Source organism: Callionymus lyra, chromosome 16 (assembly GCF_982586985.1).
Source record: "Callionymus lyra chromosome 16, fCalLyr1.hap1.1, whole genome shotgun sequence".
Classification (NCBI taxonomy): Eukaryota; Metazoa; Chordata; class Actinopteri; order Syngnathiformes; family Callionymidae; genus Callionymus; species Callionymus lyra.
In genome coordinates, this window is record NC_141833.1 from 6,538,937 (window position 1) to 6,553,633 (window position 14,697).

The 14,697-nt window shown below is 37.9% G+C and overlaps 2 protein-coding genes across 2 annotated transcripts; one reads left to right on the forward strand and one right to left on the reverse strand.

Annotated features, from left to right (window-relative positions):
- Positions 1-1,152, reverse strand: LOC148063384 (uncharacterized). Its single transcript, XM_087811439.1, has 5 exons — positions 1,033-1,152; positions 939-977; positions 613-766; positions 429-539; positions 1-328 (listed from the first exon to the last, which is right to left on the reverse strand). The coding sequence occupies exons 1-5, from the start codon at positions 1,039-1,041 to the stop codon at positions 201-203; spliced, it is 441 nt and encodes a 146-aa protein (XP_087667565.1). The 5' UTR covers positions 1,042-1,152; the 3' UTR covers positions 1-200.
- Positions 1,153-3,149: 1,997 nt separating this feature from the next.
- LOC148063385 (WW domain-containing adapter protein with coiled-coil-like) lies at positions 3,150-13,738 on the forward strand. Its single transcript, XM_087811014.1, has 13 exons — positions 3,150-3,529; positions 3,911-3,944; positions 5,024-5,213; positions 5,323-5,411; positions 6,965-7,078; positions 7,167-7,257; positions 8,042-8,335; positions 9,665-9,781; positions 9,893-10,026; positions 10,125-10,210; positions 10,844-11,021; positions 12,315-12,442; positions 12,503-13,738. Exons 1-13 carry the CDS (start codon positions 3,489-3,491, stop codon positions 12,570-12,572), a joined length of 1,566 nt encoding a protein of 521 aa, XP_087667140.1. The 5' UTR covers positions 3,150-3,488; the 3' UTR covers positions 12,573-13,738.
- The last annotated feature ends 959 nt before the right edge of the window (positions 13,739-14,697 follow it).

Sequence of the window (14,697 nt, forward strand, 5' to 3'; positions counted from 1 at the left end):
TTTACTGTAGAATTCTGTTTATTATGCAACTGGATAATCAGGATCAGCCTAAACAAGTGACCCGTACATTACAGTGGGCATATATTCATTAAATAATTCATTTAAATCAGAAAACATTCTTGATGAAAACTAAATAATTAATGAGGTGTTTATGATCCGAACTACAGACAGGTAGAATGAGTTATGGAAAGGGGAATATTCTAACATTCCTTGAATTTAAAAAAAAAATCATTCTTGGGACCCAATAGAGTGCAAGAATGACTGCAGTATTCGGTATCGTCCGAGTAGAAGGCCTGCAGATCTCCTCTTTTTCCGCTCCCAGTGTAACCTATAGAAATAAATATGAAGGTTATCCATTTTTCTGTTCAAAGAATGAACTTAATGTACATGTGTGAGTGAATCTAAGCCATATAATTGAATACGTTTACCTGGTAAACTGTTTTTGAAATCCAGGCCACACCCTATGCAGGAGTCGATCGTGTACATCCTGTAGAACTCTTTTCTGAAGGATGCAGATTTTGTGCTCCAGGTATTAATGCCTCAGGGAAAGTTAAAAAGTCGTTAAAAAAATGAGTTGGAGAGGATTTGTAAATACATGCATGTTGCACTTACTATCAAGCCACTGGAAATGTGCCCGTTTTCTGAAGAAATCTGTGGAAACGGTTTCTTTGAAAGTGCTGCACACCAGGCTCAATGTTAGGTATGCACCATCTCCCTCCAGTAGGATCACCTCAAGGAGGATTTCTGTGAGGATCTTCTTTGGCAGCTGAAAAATAATGGTTAGAAGCAATCCAGAGATTGAATGTGATTGAAAATAATTTCAAAATTCAAGTAAAAAAATACACATCTTTTTGACATGAGTGACATGAAGCATCAACTATGTTTTTTCTCTTTGTAATACCTGTTATTCAGAACAACATAATATGAATTAGAATTACCTTCAGTATGAGACACTCGTCTGCCTTTTCAGTACGAAGCTGTAAACGATAACAGTTTAGTGAATTCATTAGTCAATTCCATTATCTTGCTTACCATCTCCATCTTTTTTGGGGACTTTGAGATCCTGTATATCGATAGATTCCAGCCAGCAGACAGCAACACAGACAATAGACTGAAAATAACAAGAACAAGGACATAGTTTCTATGAAAAGAAAGAACAAGATGACACATCTATGTCTAACGATAAAGAACATAGACCAAAGAAAAAATAACAAAGACAAAGGATATAATAAATTAACGTAGAATTTCATCATCTTTTCGCTCCACTCCTGCCCCCAAATTCAGAATTTAACAGCCCAATAGCAAGAGGAATGAATGAGTCCCTGAGTCTGTCAGTGTTGCATCATGGTAGGAGGATTCGAGCTTCTCTACTCACTGATGATAGTGTTCAGAGGATGACTGTCATCATCCATGATGGACAGTAATTTATCCAGTGATCTCCTCTCAGCAACTGTCACCAGTGAGTCCAGCTTCATGCCAACCACAGAACCAGCCTTTCTGATCAACCTGTCCAACCAGTTGACACTCCTCCTGGACACATTCCCACCCCAACACACCACAGCATAGAACAGGACACTGGCCACCACAGACTGGTAGAACATGCAGAGGAGCTTCCTGCAGATGTTAAATGATCGGAGCCTCCTCAGAAAGTACCGTCTACTCTGAACTTTCTTATACACATGGTCTGTGTTACAGGACCAGTCCAGTTTAGTGTCCAGCCACACGCCGAGGTACTTATAGTTGTCAACTATCTCCACCTCGTCGCCTCTGATGGACACTGGACGTGACTTTGTCCTGGACCTCCCGAAGTCCAAGACCAGCTCCTTGGTCTTTGAGGTGTTCAGCTGCAAGTGGTTCCTCTCACGTCAGTCCACAAAGTCACGTATTAGACTCCTATACTCATCCTCGCTGTTGTCTGTGATGCATCCCACAATGGCAGTGTCGTCAGCATACTTCTGTACTGCACACCACAGTGTCAGACATGATGTCCTTCAGCCTGACATACTGTGGTCGATCATTGAGATAGTCCCCTCAGTCTCAAATCTTTCCATCAGGGTTACACACCACCACTTTCTAATATGTGATATCTCATCCTATTAATACAACATTTTTGTTATACCCATTACATGTACAGTACAACTTAGAATTTTAATAACCAATATCCTATTTTATACATTAGATGCTGACTTCATTATCATCATTTTTTGTAGTGAATACATTATAAAAATAGAACACATTAAAAAAAAATTAAAATGACACGTTCAATATAGTGGGCATATATAAATTAAATAATTAATTTAAATCAGGAAAACTAAATAACTAATGAGGTGTTTATGATCCGAACTAGAAAAAGGTAGGATGAGTCAAAAGAAAAGAATATTCTAAAAAATATATATATTTGAAAAGCGAATCATTTCGGAACTCGATTGTTTATATTGCATTGTGCATTTGTTACGTTATTATTAGTAAAACAGCTTCAGCCAATCAGAGGCTTCGTCACATGTAGCGCGGGCACTTCCGTTTTTGTCAAAGTCACTATCGTCAGACCAGGAAATGAAAGAACGGAAAGTGATAAGGTTGACGAAGATTTTTTTTTTTAATAAATGTTTTATGTGTGGTAAAAACTACAATGCAAACGTTCTGTTGACGTTTCTTTAACCCATAAAAAAATAAGGATAAGCAGCGTGTGACGTCATCACGTAGGAAGTAGGGGAACAGAAAATGTACGTAAACCCATAGACATCTATATACATGTATATGTATGACGTCACTTGTACACATGAAGCTTCGTTTTCAGCTGCGTCACGCTTCCCAAGACAAGTCGTGTCGTCCCGGAAATGAATATCTCTCCTTCAATATAAAAGATCAGTATTATATTTTCTATGGCCACTTTAATGTATGAGTCACATTTTGTATCTTATAATATTGTATCTATTTGTTTTACGTTTATTTCATTTATTTATTAAATTCCCTATTGAAAAAAAGGGCAATAAAATGATTTCTGATTATACGTGTCGACAATTATTAAGATTAGTTTAGGAAATACACTTTCTATACATTATATTACATATGTATGTGTTTTTATTCAAATAATTAACATTGGACGCTTGGAGCGTTTATGCTTTTATTCTGAAGTATCAAACCGGAAGTGAAGATTACTAAACATTCGCTCAGGCTTCAGTCTTGGTCGCTTCCGTCTGCCTGTGCTGCCGCCGAAGCGACACCGTCCGAGCCTAAAAAAAAACAAAAAAAAAACCCAGATCTACATGTCCGCCGATGTCCTGAGCGTGGCCTTTCCTGTAAACCACCCGCTCTGCCATGCTGGTGCTCGGTGTGCGGCGTCTAGCTGTCGGTTGGGTCCGGTAGTTCCGAGTCCAGGAAGCTGAAGAAACGAGAGCCGAGAGCGAGCAGACAAGACAGGAGGCCACAGTTCCCCCTCACCGACACACACAAACACACACATACACACACACATCACCAGGGCCTTGATGGTGATGTATGCAAGGAAACCAGCAAGAGCCAGCGATGGGTAAACGAAGCATAAACATTTACATATGAGTTAAAGATCCGCCTTTTCAAGTGAGCTCGGATATTAAACATTCGCCGGTTGCTCCTAGCTGTCAGTGCTAGCCGCTATTAGCTTCCTGCTTTTTTTTCCACACCCGTTTGTGCGCGAATGTTTATTTAGCCGATAAATAAGACCACAAAACATAGATTTAGCGAGCGATGCTTTCAAATAATAGTCGGGTATGTCTTTTAAGCGGGTGAAAAGGCTTTCGCAAAGGTAGGGAACTTAGCTAATCGAGCTAACGATAGCTAATGTGCTTAGCTGTGTTTGAGCTAAATTAATGTTTTTAAACTGTATTAAAACCAAGCAAACCCTAAAGGCTATATTTCCCCTACTTCGCAGGTGCAACGACAGAAGGGAGTCCCAATCCTATCAGGTATGGAATTTGTCTACCAAACCTACGAAAATGGCTAATAAAAGTAACTCTTAGCAAAAATCCAATTTTCAGATAATGTCAAGACAAAGTAGCACATAGAGAATTTGTCGTTTAACTTTTGCTGGTAAGATTGAATTTGAACTTCACAAACTAGCACTTTAAACTACACTAACTAGCACTTTAAACTATATACTTTTTGCTCAATGTTAACAGCTGACATTTCTAAGAAACAGAGATCAGAGCTGGTTTTAAAGTCATACAGGTTTTTATTTGTGTGGAAAGAGAGGACAGACATTTATCATCTCTTTCCAACTTCCACAGCAAATAGCTGTTAGGTATATTTTTTAACCCCACATCAGTTACTCAAGCAGTTAATTAAAAATAATATTAAAACACTTGTGTTATCATCGTTCATAAAAACACAAGCAGTGATCCAATATAATACATGTGGTTGGTAAGTAGGAGTATATACTTTTAGCTCTCCCCAATCACTGTCGCAAAAAAGGTTAAAAAGAAAGCACTTCAAATACAGGAGCACTCCATATTTTTAGTGGATATTAGCAACAATTGACTTCCATCCCTTCTCCTGTATTCGAAAAGCAGAGAGAATAGTGCCAAGTCAGTTTATGATGTCTTAGTAATCTTGCCTTTAGACCAAGAGAATCAAGAAACCGTGCACACGTTCATACACGCTGCCATTAAATAAATTGATTAACTAAGGAAAAACACTTAAATAATTAAACTTCTTTGTACCTTTAAAAGTACTATATGAACTGCTTTGTCAAGCTGTTCAATTAATTCATGATTTGTTCATCACAATGCCTGTAATGTTTTAATTCATTGTCATATAAACACATGTTTATAGGGTTAACGGCATCGAAACAAGTGAACCACTTGTCATACATAGAACATAAACAAATGCAAGTTAATTTTGCAGGTCAAAAGTTTTTGCTTTTACTCCTTGGATCAAGATTGAGAAGAACTAAACTCTGCCACTGAAATCACGACCAAGAATTAAAGTTTAAAATGTCCTGCCATTGTATAATCTATTCTGTTGATTACATGGACTTTTGTTTCAGGCACATAAATCTCAGCCAAAGAGCCATTCCAGCAGTGTTCACCGCTACGACAAGGTGCGCGATGGTTCGTCAGATCCAACGCCCCCGTACAAGGTGCTGCGACGCTCTGATGAAAGTCCTGTTAGCAGACATGGCGATGCTACAGGACATGGCAAGGCAAAGCCCTCAAACGCAGTTAGAGGGAAAAATGGTAAGTCTGACCAAGTCAAAAGGAGGAAGGAAAAAATGCTACAAATGACTTCTCTATTATTAAGCAACGCTCAGATCTGTAAAGTTTTAAAATCGACCGATCTTTGCAGGGACCAATGGCTCTCCTCAAGAGAACTCTCACAACAACAGCTCCCACCCGTCCGACTTGCACACGACTCAAAGCAAGCCTGCAGAGAGAGTAAGATCTTTCTTTTGTTGTCTTCCTACAAGTAATTGGAAATAATCGGAACATGTGTATACATCTTCTAAACCATTCAGGGTGCATGAATTAGTGTTTACCGATTCACCTCATTTATATTTCAATGATTGTTTATGCTTGTTTGGTAAAAGTAACGGCATTTATAAACTGTGATGACTGTTGATGAAAAAATGAAAGATCAACTAAATATATGTAATGTATATGTAATGTATATGTAATGTTAGTTAACATTTGCAAAATATGGTACAAGGAAGTCTGATTAAAATGTGTGCTGAACACTTATTGAGGTTTATCTCATTAATTATGAGTATTTTTAGTTTTAGATGACTACAGTACTTTTAATGGTAAACAGTAAATAAGAGCATCAGTTAAAAACTCATCAGGATCGTTATATCTTGTACAGTAATTTGTGGTTGTGTGACATTCAAATACAAAAAGCTGAAAGAAATTATTTTAATTTCTTCTTGAGTAAAATGTTACTCACATTGACCCCCGTTTTACTGTAGTTGCTTGAGAAATAAGTATTACTGAGATCAAGGTTATCACAATTTCAACCTTTAGTAGTTGATGCTTTTTGATACCATGGTAACCAAAAAGCATATACTTTAAAGTACACAACTTTATTAAATAAAGAAATCCAACAGTAAATTGTTACCAGAGTATCTTGTGACAACCCTAACTCAGATTAACTCTTTATATTCATCCAGTTTTAAAGAACAGTGGCACCTCACGATGAAATTAATGACATGTACTCATCGCTGACTCGATATGTGCATTTGATATAGATGGTTAAAAATGTGTCGCAGAAAAGTTTCTGGAGTGTTATTCAAGTGCTACATCCTTCTGAACTAAAACTGTTTTGTGTCAAATCCCTCAATATCCAATTCCACTGTCTGTGAACACTTGTTTTCCTCGAGAGGACTTTTAATCTGGTCTCCGGTTCCTGTTCCGTTTTAAGAAAATAGAGGTTGTTATGAGCCGCATGCAGCTTTGCCTTGAAGCACTTGTAGTCCCAGACGAGCAGCACAAGAAGATAAGATCCTGTCTGCAGATCTGAAGTGGTTGTTAGAAGTTGAACGTCTTTTCCCGTCGTCCTGCTGGGATTGATATGTGATATGTGACTTGTCAAGTTTTCTTGTAGTCCAGGGCGAAACTATCTTTGTTGAAGTAGATGACGCTATCCTCGCACTGTATGTAAGATTGAGGATCATATATATTAACAACTTGTCACAATGGATATTAATAATATCTGAAAATATATTTACAAAATGTTACATGCTTTCCTGTGCTTGATTAAAATATTTGATCTCCCATTTAACCCCTTTGTTTGCCTTAAAAGTGAAATGTCTAACTAGAAATAACTGTCAAAAAAGTTTTGATAGAAACGGTAGGAGCCTTTCAGGTTAAGGGTTTTAACGTCACGTTATCGATGGATAGATAAACTTTATCAATCCCTCTGGAGATCTCCTTCTGGAAAGTGTTTGACTGTGTTTGCATCCGTCTTCATTTCTGACTCTGTGTCCCGGCAACAGGACCCAGCTGATGACTGGACGGAACACATCAGTTCTTCTGGGAAGAAATATTACTACAACTGCAGGACTGAGGTGTCTCAGTGGGAGAAGCCCAAAGACCTGCTGGAGAGGCAAGTTAATGTGAACACGTCCTACTTGATTCTCTGCCTCGTGGGAAATTGGTCTTTTCAACAATATTATTTTATTCTTTTGTTTCAGGGAGCAACGACAGAAGGACCCGGTTAAGGTGGCGACGAATAGTTTCCCCCGGGATATGGACTATAGACAAGAAGCCTTACAAGATAAAGCCACAAGTACGACTTTAATAAATTCCTGGTGTGTTCATTCCATGTACCTATCAGAAGATCAGTGTAGAGAAAAATAAATGAATGAAATGTTACTTGTCACTGATCTTCAGATTCAGTTATGGTAGTAAAGAAAACAAATTGAATGTATTCAACAGTTCCAGTGGATCCTAAAAAGTCTTGATGAATTTAATAAAAAATATTCAAGTCTTAAAAACCACAACACATGACAAGTACGATTCTACTTTTTATTAAAGTAAGACGGGAGTTGAGGACAGTTTTCAGAAGACATGAAACTATTTTATGTTTAAAAACAAAGCATTTAAGATCTAAGATGTTCCTGTACCTATATAAGTAATGCAACTTAAATTCAATTTCCATTGCTATTAAAATGTATTAGAACATCTTGATTTACAGCCTTAAGCTGTGGGAACCATGTGTAAGCATTTTTTAATTTGTCCCATCATGTCACATGTGTCAAACATCATTTTATGTGGCCTGCATGACAATCGAAACAAATCAAAGTAGATTTCATATTGTTCATATTGTTGACCTATAAAGATGTCAGTATTTAATATAGGATAAGTGACTGATGGGAAAGATGTCAACATGAATCAAACGGATGTTGAAAGAGGTCAAAGGCAAAGATAAATAAAATAAATGAGGCTAAAAGAAAAAAAATACATTCTGGCTTCTTTTGTGATTGACTTTGACACCTTCCTAACATGATTTTTATTGCTATTGTCTTGATAATTACCAATTGATTAAAATTCTCTTTTTGTCTTGAACACAGAAACCAGTTTAGGGGACCAGACCACAGCGTCCAATGCTGGCCATTTCTCCTCTTCCTCCCAGAGTTTGACCTCTGCTTCCAGCGCGTCATCTTCCACCACGACCTCCTCAACCACCACAACTTCTTCATCAACATCGTCCTCTACATCCACGACTACGGCTCAGTCGACTCAATCCGTGCAGTCGCCGGTCGCTCTGCTCCAGGACCCGGCCCTCCTGCACCAGCTGCTGCCGGCGCTGCAGGCCACGCTGCAGATGAACAACGGCAGCATGGACATGGCCAAACTCAACGAAGGTGAGAATGCTTGAATTTGTTTAGATTTTAATAGCTGGGTCTTTTTGTAAAATACACAAGAGCAAATTTTACATTTCACTCAAGTGGTTTTCTTTTTAAGATGAACAGTTTTTATTTGAGAAATGTTTTATTTAATGCTTTAAAGACTTGGCTTATTGCTAAAATAAAAGGCACTTTCTTACACTCTCACACTCCTTCTCAATTAACTCATTGCTTGAACTAAATGGTAATACTTAATTAGAAAGCTTTTGTTTTGCCGGTCAGAAGTTAGTTACATTTTTCACTTATTTAAGTGAACAGCATGTATCTGAACTCGCAAACTCAACATTGCACATAAGGGGTTCATCCGTCTCACAAAACCCTCTCAGTAACTGACCTGAACAGATCCCATAATACTTTGCCGCCCAGCCATCCAATTGCAGCTATCAATCACTTTTAACATGGCAATATAGACGTCAAATTTGCATTTGTAGAGGTTGATCAGCCGTCACTAAACGGAGTGATGTGTAGAAAGACATCGTGGGAAGTTCACCGTTTTGGCAGCATTAGGAATGTATATATTCGATATGCATCTTGATACATCGCCAGTAATGCGACTAGATGCAGAGAAATTGCTTATCTGTTTGATAAATCCAAGTCATGTTAAATTGAGATCAAAAGTATTGTTGTTCGCCCATCCATCTTCATTCAAGTTTGTTGTCTTGTAACTTGGACGCAGTGGTGTGTTTAGGGTGCCTCGGAAATCAATGTTACTATTGCATTTGCCGATGAAAAAAGGCTGGAGTCGATGCATCGTGAGTTCCACCGCAAATGAAATCCGATGCACCTTGAATCTACCGATGCAGGCTCGTCTTGCATATTTGTATCGATGCACCGATATGAATCTCCACATCCCTAGTTAGCACCACAAGTAAGGTGGGTGTCGTAATTGGTAACTCCCACCAGGTTCTGGCCTAGTGAATCTGCTGTTCAAAGATCTCTTTGTCAGTGAGGACAATGAAAATTACCTTTTTTTTTTTTTTACAATATATTCAAATATTAAGTACTTTTTGTAAAAAATAAATAAAAATAAAATAACAATAGTCTGTGTTTTCTTTATTGAACGGATCTTTTGGGGGTCATTGTGCTTGGAAGATGTAGCTGTTGTGAATATTTATGTATTAATCAATTTGTCTGCGAATGGCCATTATCTTATTATATATCAGGTTAATTAAAAGTTAAAACTGCAGGTTCTTATCCTTGTGTTTTTATTACCTTCTCTCCAGAGTTTATATAACTTTCTCTCTGTCTTCACTAACTCGCCGTGTCTTTGCTCTCCTCTCCTCGCAGTCTTGACGGCTGCCGTCACCCAAGCTTCCTTACGGTCTGTGCTTCACAAGCTCCTCGCTGCTGGACCTGCTTTCAACATCACTGCTCTGCTCTCAGCTGCTCAGCACTCCCACCAAGGTACGCCCTCCGTCAGTCTGTGTTGTTGGATTCTGTTTGATATTGAAGTGAATATCTCATTTTATTTATGAGAAAATAAGTGATTTTGATGTCGACCTCTGACCTCTGCAGCCCAGCACTCCAGTCAGTCGCCTGTGTCCCTGACATCAGACGCGTCATCACCGCGGCCTTACGTCTCGCCACGGAACGGTACCCCGCAGAGCAACCAGAAGACGCATTCCGGCAACACGCCATCACAAACCAGGGTGAGGATTCAAACCAAAGTCGCATGATCCACAGATTAAACTACATAGAATAAAAGTTTATTGAACAGCAACTGATTTTGTTCCTGTTCGCTCTGCAGGGCAGCGTGTCTTCAGCTAAGCCAGCACCTCTGGCTCAGACCACAGACAAACGCCTGGAGGATCCCAGAACTCTCCAGCAGAGAAGGTGAGCGTACTCTTGATCTGCAACTCAAGCATGTTGAGCCTTTTGATTGACAGATTCAAGCTCATAAATCCCTTCGACTTGTATATAATTAATTTTACAGAATATTAAAGGATTGAATACAAAAATGTATATAAAATATATTCAATAAAACCTAAAAACAAATATTTTAATGATACAAAATTGAATAAAAAATAGTATTTTCCCTAGATTACTTCTGTGATTAAATATTTTTTGAAGAAAACGAAATAAAAACAATGTACCTTTAATTTAAAATGGCAATTTGAATTTACACATTGAAAAACCTATTTGAAAATAAACTAAAAATACTAAGTACTTGGTTACAAAAGTAATCAAGACAAAACATTTGTGTACAAAAAAAATACTTAAGATAAAAATACTGAAGTTAATTTTTTATTTGTTAACATATTTCATTACTTTTAGCTTTATTCGTTTAATACATTTTTTTGTTTCCTCATGATTCCAGTACTTTTAAGTGGCTACTTTAAATGAAACGCACCCTTTTACACACTTTACATTTGATTATCATGTGTTGCAAAAAAGCCTATATAGTTTTAGTAATGTCATTACGATCCATGTTAATATTTCTTGTTTTCTGGATGTTTGCTCCGTCAGTCAGGAGATCTGTTCAGGGTCCAGTGTAGCTGGCGCCGCGTTGCCGCACACGCCCTCCGGTGGCAGCCAAAGCCAAGCCGACACCCCCAGTACCTTCACCCCCACACTGGCAGCTCACTTCGATGAAAACCTCATCAAACACATTCAAGGATGGCCTTCAGAGAACACTGAGAAACAGGTATTTATTTAATGTATTTATTTTGATTCAGCTTCATTTAAATGCAGTTTATAAAGGAGTCCTTCACCATCATATTTACAAGTATATAAACCCAAAAGGTAAACTTATCCAATTGGCTGCTGGTTATTTCATAATCTCAACAGTATTCTTCACACTCGTATGAAGTTTAAAAAAATATGATTTAATTAATAATTCCTCAACAAGTTTATATTGAATTGTTGTAATATGTTGTTTGATATTAGTCTACATCCTCTAGCTCTATGGAAGTCGTCGCTCGTTGCATAAACCTGTCTCTTTGTCATTGACATAAGTCATAGCTGAAATATTATGTTTTATTTTTTAATTTATTTAAAATTATATATTCAAAATCTTTAACCTGCTATATTTAATGATCTGAGAATTTGTCAACAACAACAATCAATAGATATAGAAAGAAATGAATTAACTAATAAATAATTTAAAAAGGATTAGCAAACGTGGATTTAAACAGTATAGAGTACGACCGTGATAATAAAGGATTACAAGGAAGACGCAGCTGATTCAATGCTCTTAATTTGAAAGACATTTATTTCCTCCTAATACATTTTTGGAATGATCTTCCTCTCTCTTTGCGCTTGATGTAGTCTACTGACTCTTAAGATGTTTTTATTTGTTCAGGCTTTTCCTTGAATTTCTGGAACTCCTGTTGTGTTATCAGTTTTATCTTGATCTTTAAAGTATATACTTTATTGAATATTGTTTTGATTGTTTAAACGCTTTGTGACCCTGGTCTGGAAAAGCGCTATATAAATTCAAATGACTTACTTACTTACTTACTTAAATGGTGTTTGGGTAATTTATCGTTAAGTTTAGCAAGAACTCTCCAGATTTAATTTTGGTTCAAGAGTGAAGAATCCAGAGCGACGGTGAATGTTGCAGTAGATGTCAGCGCTGTATTTGTATTAAAATGTTGTTAAGAGACTTGATCAAGCGTTGCTGTCCAACTTACTACCTTTAGTTTTAAAAGTCTCCGCCTCAATGGAGGTGTGACGTAGTTTGTGGAGGCTCATTACCTCAAGCTTTGCCACTTTTCACTGCGGTTGTATTTCCGACCAGTGAAACTAAATAAGACCCTTACAAACATTAAACTTTAATGGTTAATCACATCAGCCAGACTGTGGAAAACCAAGACAAATAAACGTATCCGTGAGCATTATTTCGGAGACATTCAGAGATACAGCAACAGGCGTCAATTGCATGTACCAACGCAGCAAGAACCAAAACCCGAGTCGAGTCACGTTCTGCTCCCAACAGGCGGCTCGGTTGCGCGAGGACTTCCACAACATGGGCAGCCTGTACATGTCGGAGCTCTGCACGGAGATGAAGAACCTCCGCTCGCTGGTCCGAGTCAGCGAGATCCAGGCCACCTTACGGGAACAGAGGTGAGCGAGGCGCCGCCGCCGCGGCATCACGTCCGCTAATGCCTCTCGTTTTATCTTTAGGATCTTGTTTCTGAGGCAACAGAGCAAAGAGCTGGACAAGCTGAAGAACCAGAACTCCTACATGGTCTGAGGACTTGAGCAGAGACTCTGGGAGTTTTAACACGAGCAGAGGAGACGCGGTCGTCCTCATAGAAGGATTGAAGGTGGCATCATTCTAAACACAGTTTTCCTTTTTTGTTTTTTAAGTTGTCAAGTGTCATCACACGAATAAAGAGTTAAGACCAGTGTCAGAAACCTTTTAAAGACGGACCTGAAGCTCCTCGCAGCACCTTTTTCTTTTCTTTTTTGGAAGCTGAAACCGGGATCTTGTGTGTCGTACTGGGTTCTTTTGTTTACTGGTGTGATTTGATGTGTAGTTGTCAGGAAAAGCTATCAGTCAGTGTGTGAAGATTCGGAACATTAACCGTTCTGAAGACGGCCCGCGAAAAACCCGCCATCTTAAACCGATGGTCGGCGTTACCGGGTCTCCACGTTACTAATTTCTACTCATTCTTCTCGTCAGCGGCTTCTCAACCCGGATTGATTTTTAACAGACACGAGTTCACAGACGCCTCATGCAATTCTTTTGAAATATTCCGAGCGTTCCATGTCCCGACTGGCGTGCGTAATTGGTTCCTGTGGTGCAAATTAAGCGGGACGTTTTTCACAAGTCATGCACTCCACTGTCTTTTCAAAGCCATCTCTTGAACAGTGTCAGCGGACCTGCTTCTTCTTCTACTCATCTGTAGCCCTGCTGAACATTCTCTTCACCATTCTTTAATCCTCCTTTTGAATCTCACGGGGGCGGGAGGGAGGGGGGGGGGGGAGATTCCATTCCTTTTGTGCAGCATAACATTTTCTTTTTGTTCCAAAAAAAAAGTGACTGAATTTTCTGTAAATTATTGTTGCACAAGCTTGGTTACGCATTGTCTTTGTAGATGGAAAAGATAGTTTTTTTGTTTTTTTTAACGTCACTGTTCAGCTTCATTTTTCTGACTGACTTCAGTCTGATTCGGCTTTTAAAGGGTCCAGTGAAGTTGAGGTGGTGTATACTTTTCTTTTTCTTTTTTTTTATATGGAACAGACGGGTGGCGTTGATGACATCTGTCACATTTTCTCTGTTGTTTTCTTTGAATAGTTTCCACCAGATTTGATGGGTAAAACTTTCTGTTTTGTTTAGGGGGATGGATGGGTGGGTGGGAATGCGCTAAGGGCTTTGTATTCTATAAAATATGAGAATAAAGTATTATACCACAACTTCTTTAAGCCTCTCAATTCATTCAAAGAGTATTTTAGGAACCATTTTTTTTGTTGTGATTCATTAAACAAATTTAAGGCTTCATCAAGCTAGATGGGCTTTTTATTAAAGGTTTTTAACTTTACTTTTCCTTAACTAATAAGTAAATTGGCAAAATAATTTTAAATTGTGTTAAAATGGTGATATATTCCTCACCTTAAGCTGGAAATATCCTGCGTTAAAATGTTGAACATGAATAATCTTAAAACGCTTTCGTGAAGCTTTGGTTAATTGCTACAGTAGAGCAGTTCCATGTTTATCCACTAGATGGTGGCAGAGGCCACTTTCTTTAATTCTGGATCTTGAGCAGAAAAGAAACAAATTACGAAATTATTTTGTTACTTTATCCTTCAATGGACGTTATTCTATAATAAGAAAAATATATAAGTCAATGTTTGGGATTGAATAATTAAGACTCAAACGTCCTACCCATAACTTTTCAAGGTGCCCCAAATATTTTTGGTGAGTCAAAATGTATAAATATATATTTTTATGTAGAAAGTTGTTTTTTATTTAATTAAAAATGTTTTTTTGTAATTGACGCAATTTTTTTGTTAACTAAAATGTTTTTTTGTTTTTTTTTTAAGCAATTTTTTTTAATTGAAAATGTTTTTTGGAATGAAGCAACCTTTTTCGGATTTAATTTTTCTTTTATTGAAGCAACTTTGTTTCAATTAAAAAAAAAATGAAAGCCAGCGGAATGGTCGGTGTGGAGAAAGCGACCCAAGTGGCTCATCTGAGCGAGCAGAGTAAAAAAAACAAAGAGTTGAAATGCGATCTGATTGCTCAATAAATGCTGTGAAAAACAAAGTTTCACATCACATGAGCAGGAAAAGAGAGCGATCAGCATCAGTGGAGAAGTAAATGTAAAATTAACGACCAAATTAAGTGCTCGCACAGGAAAGAGGAAATGTGCCCA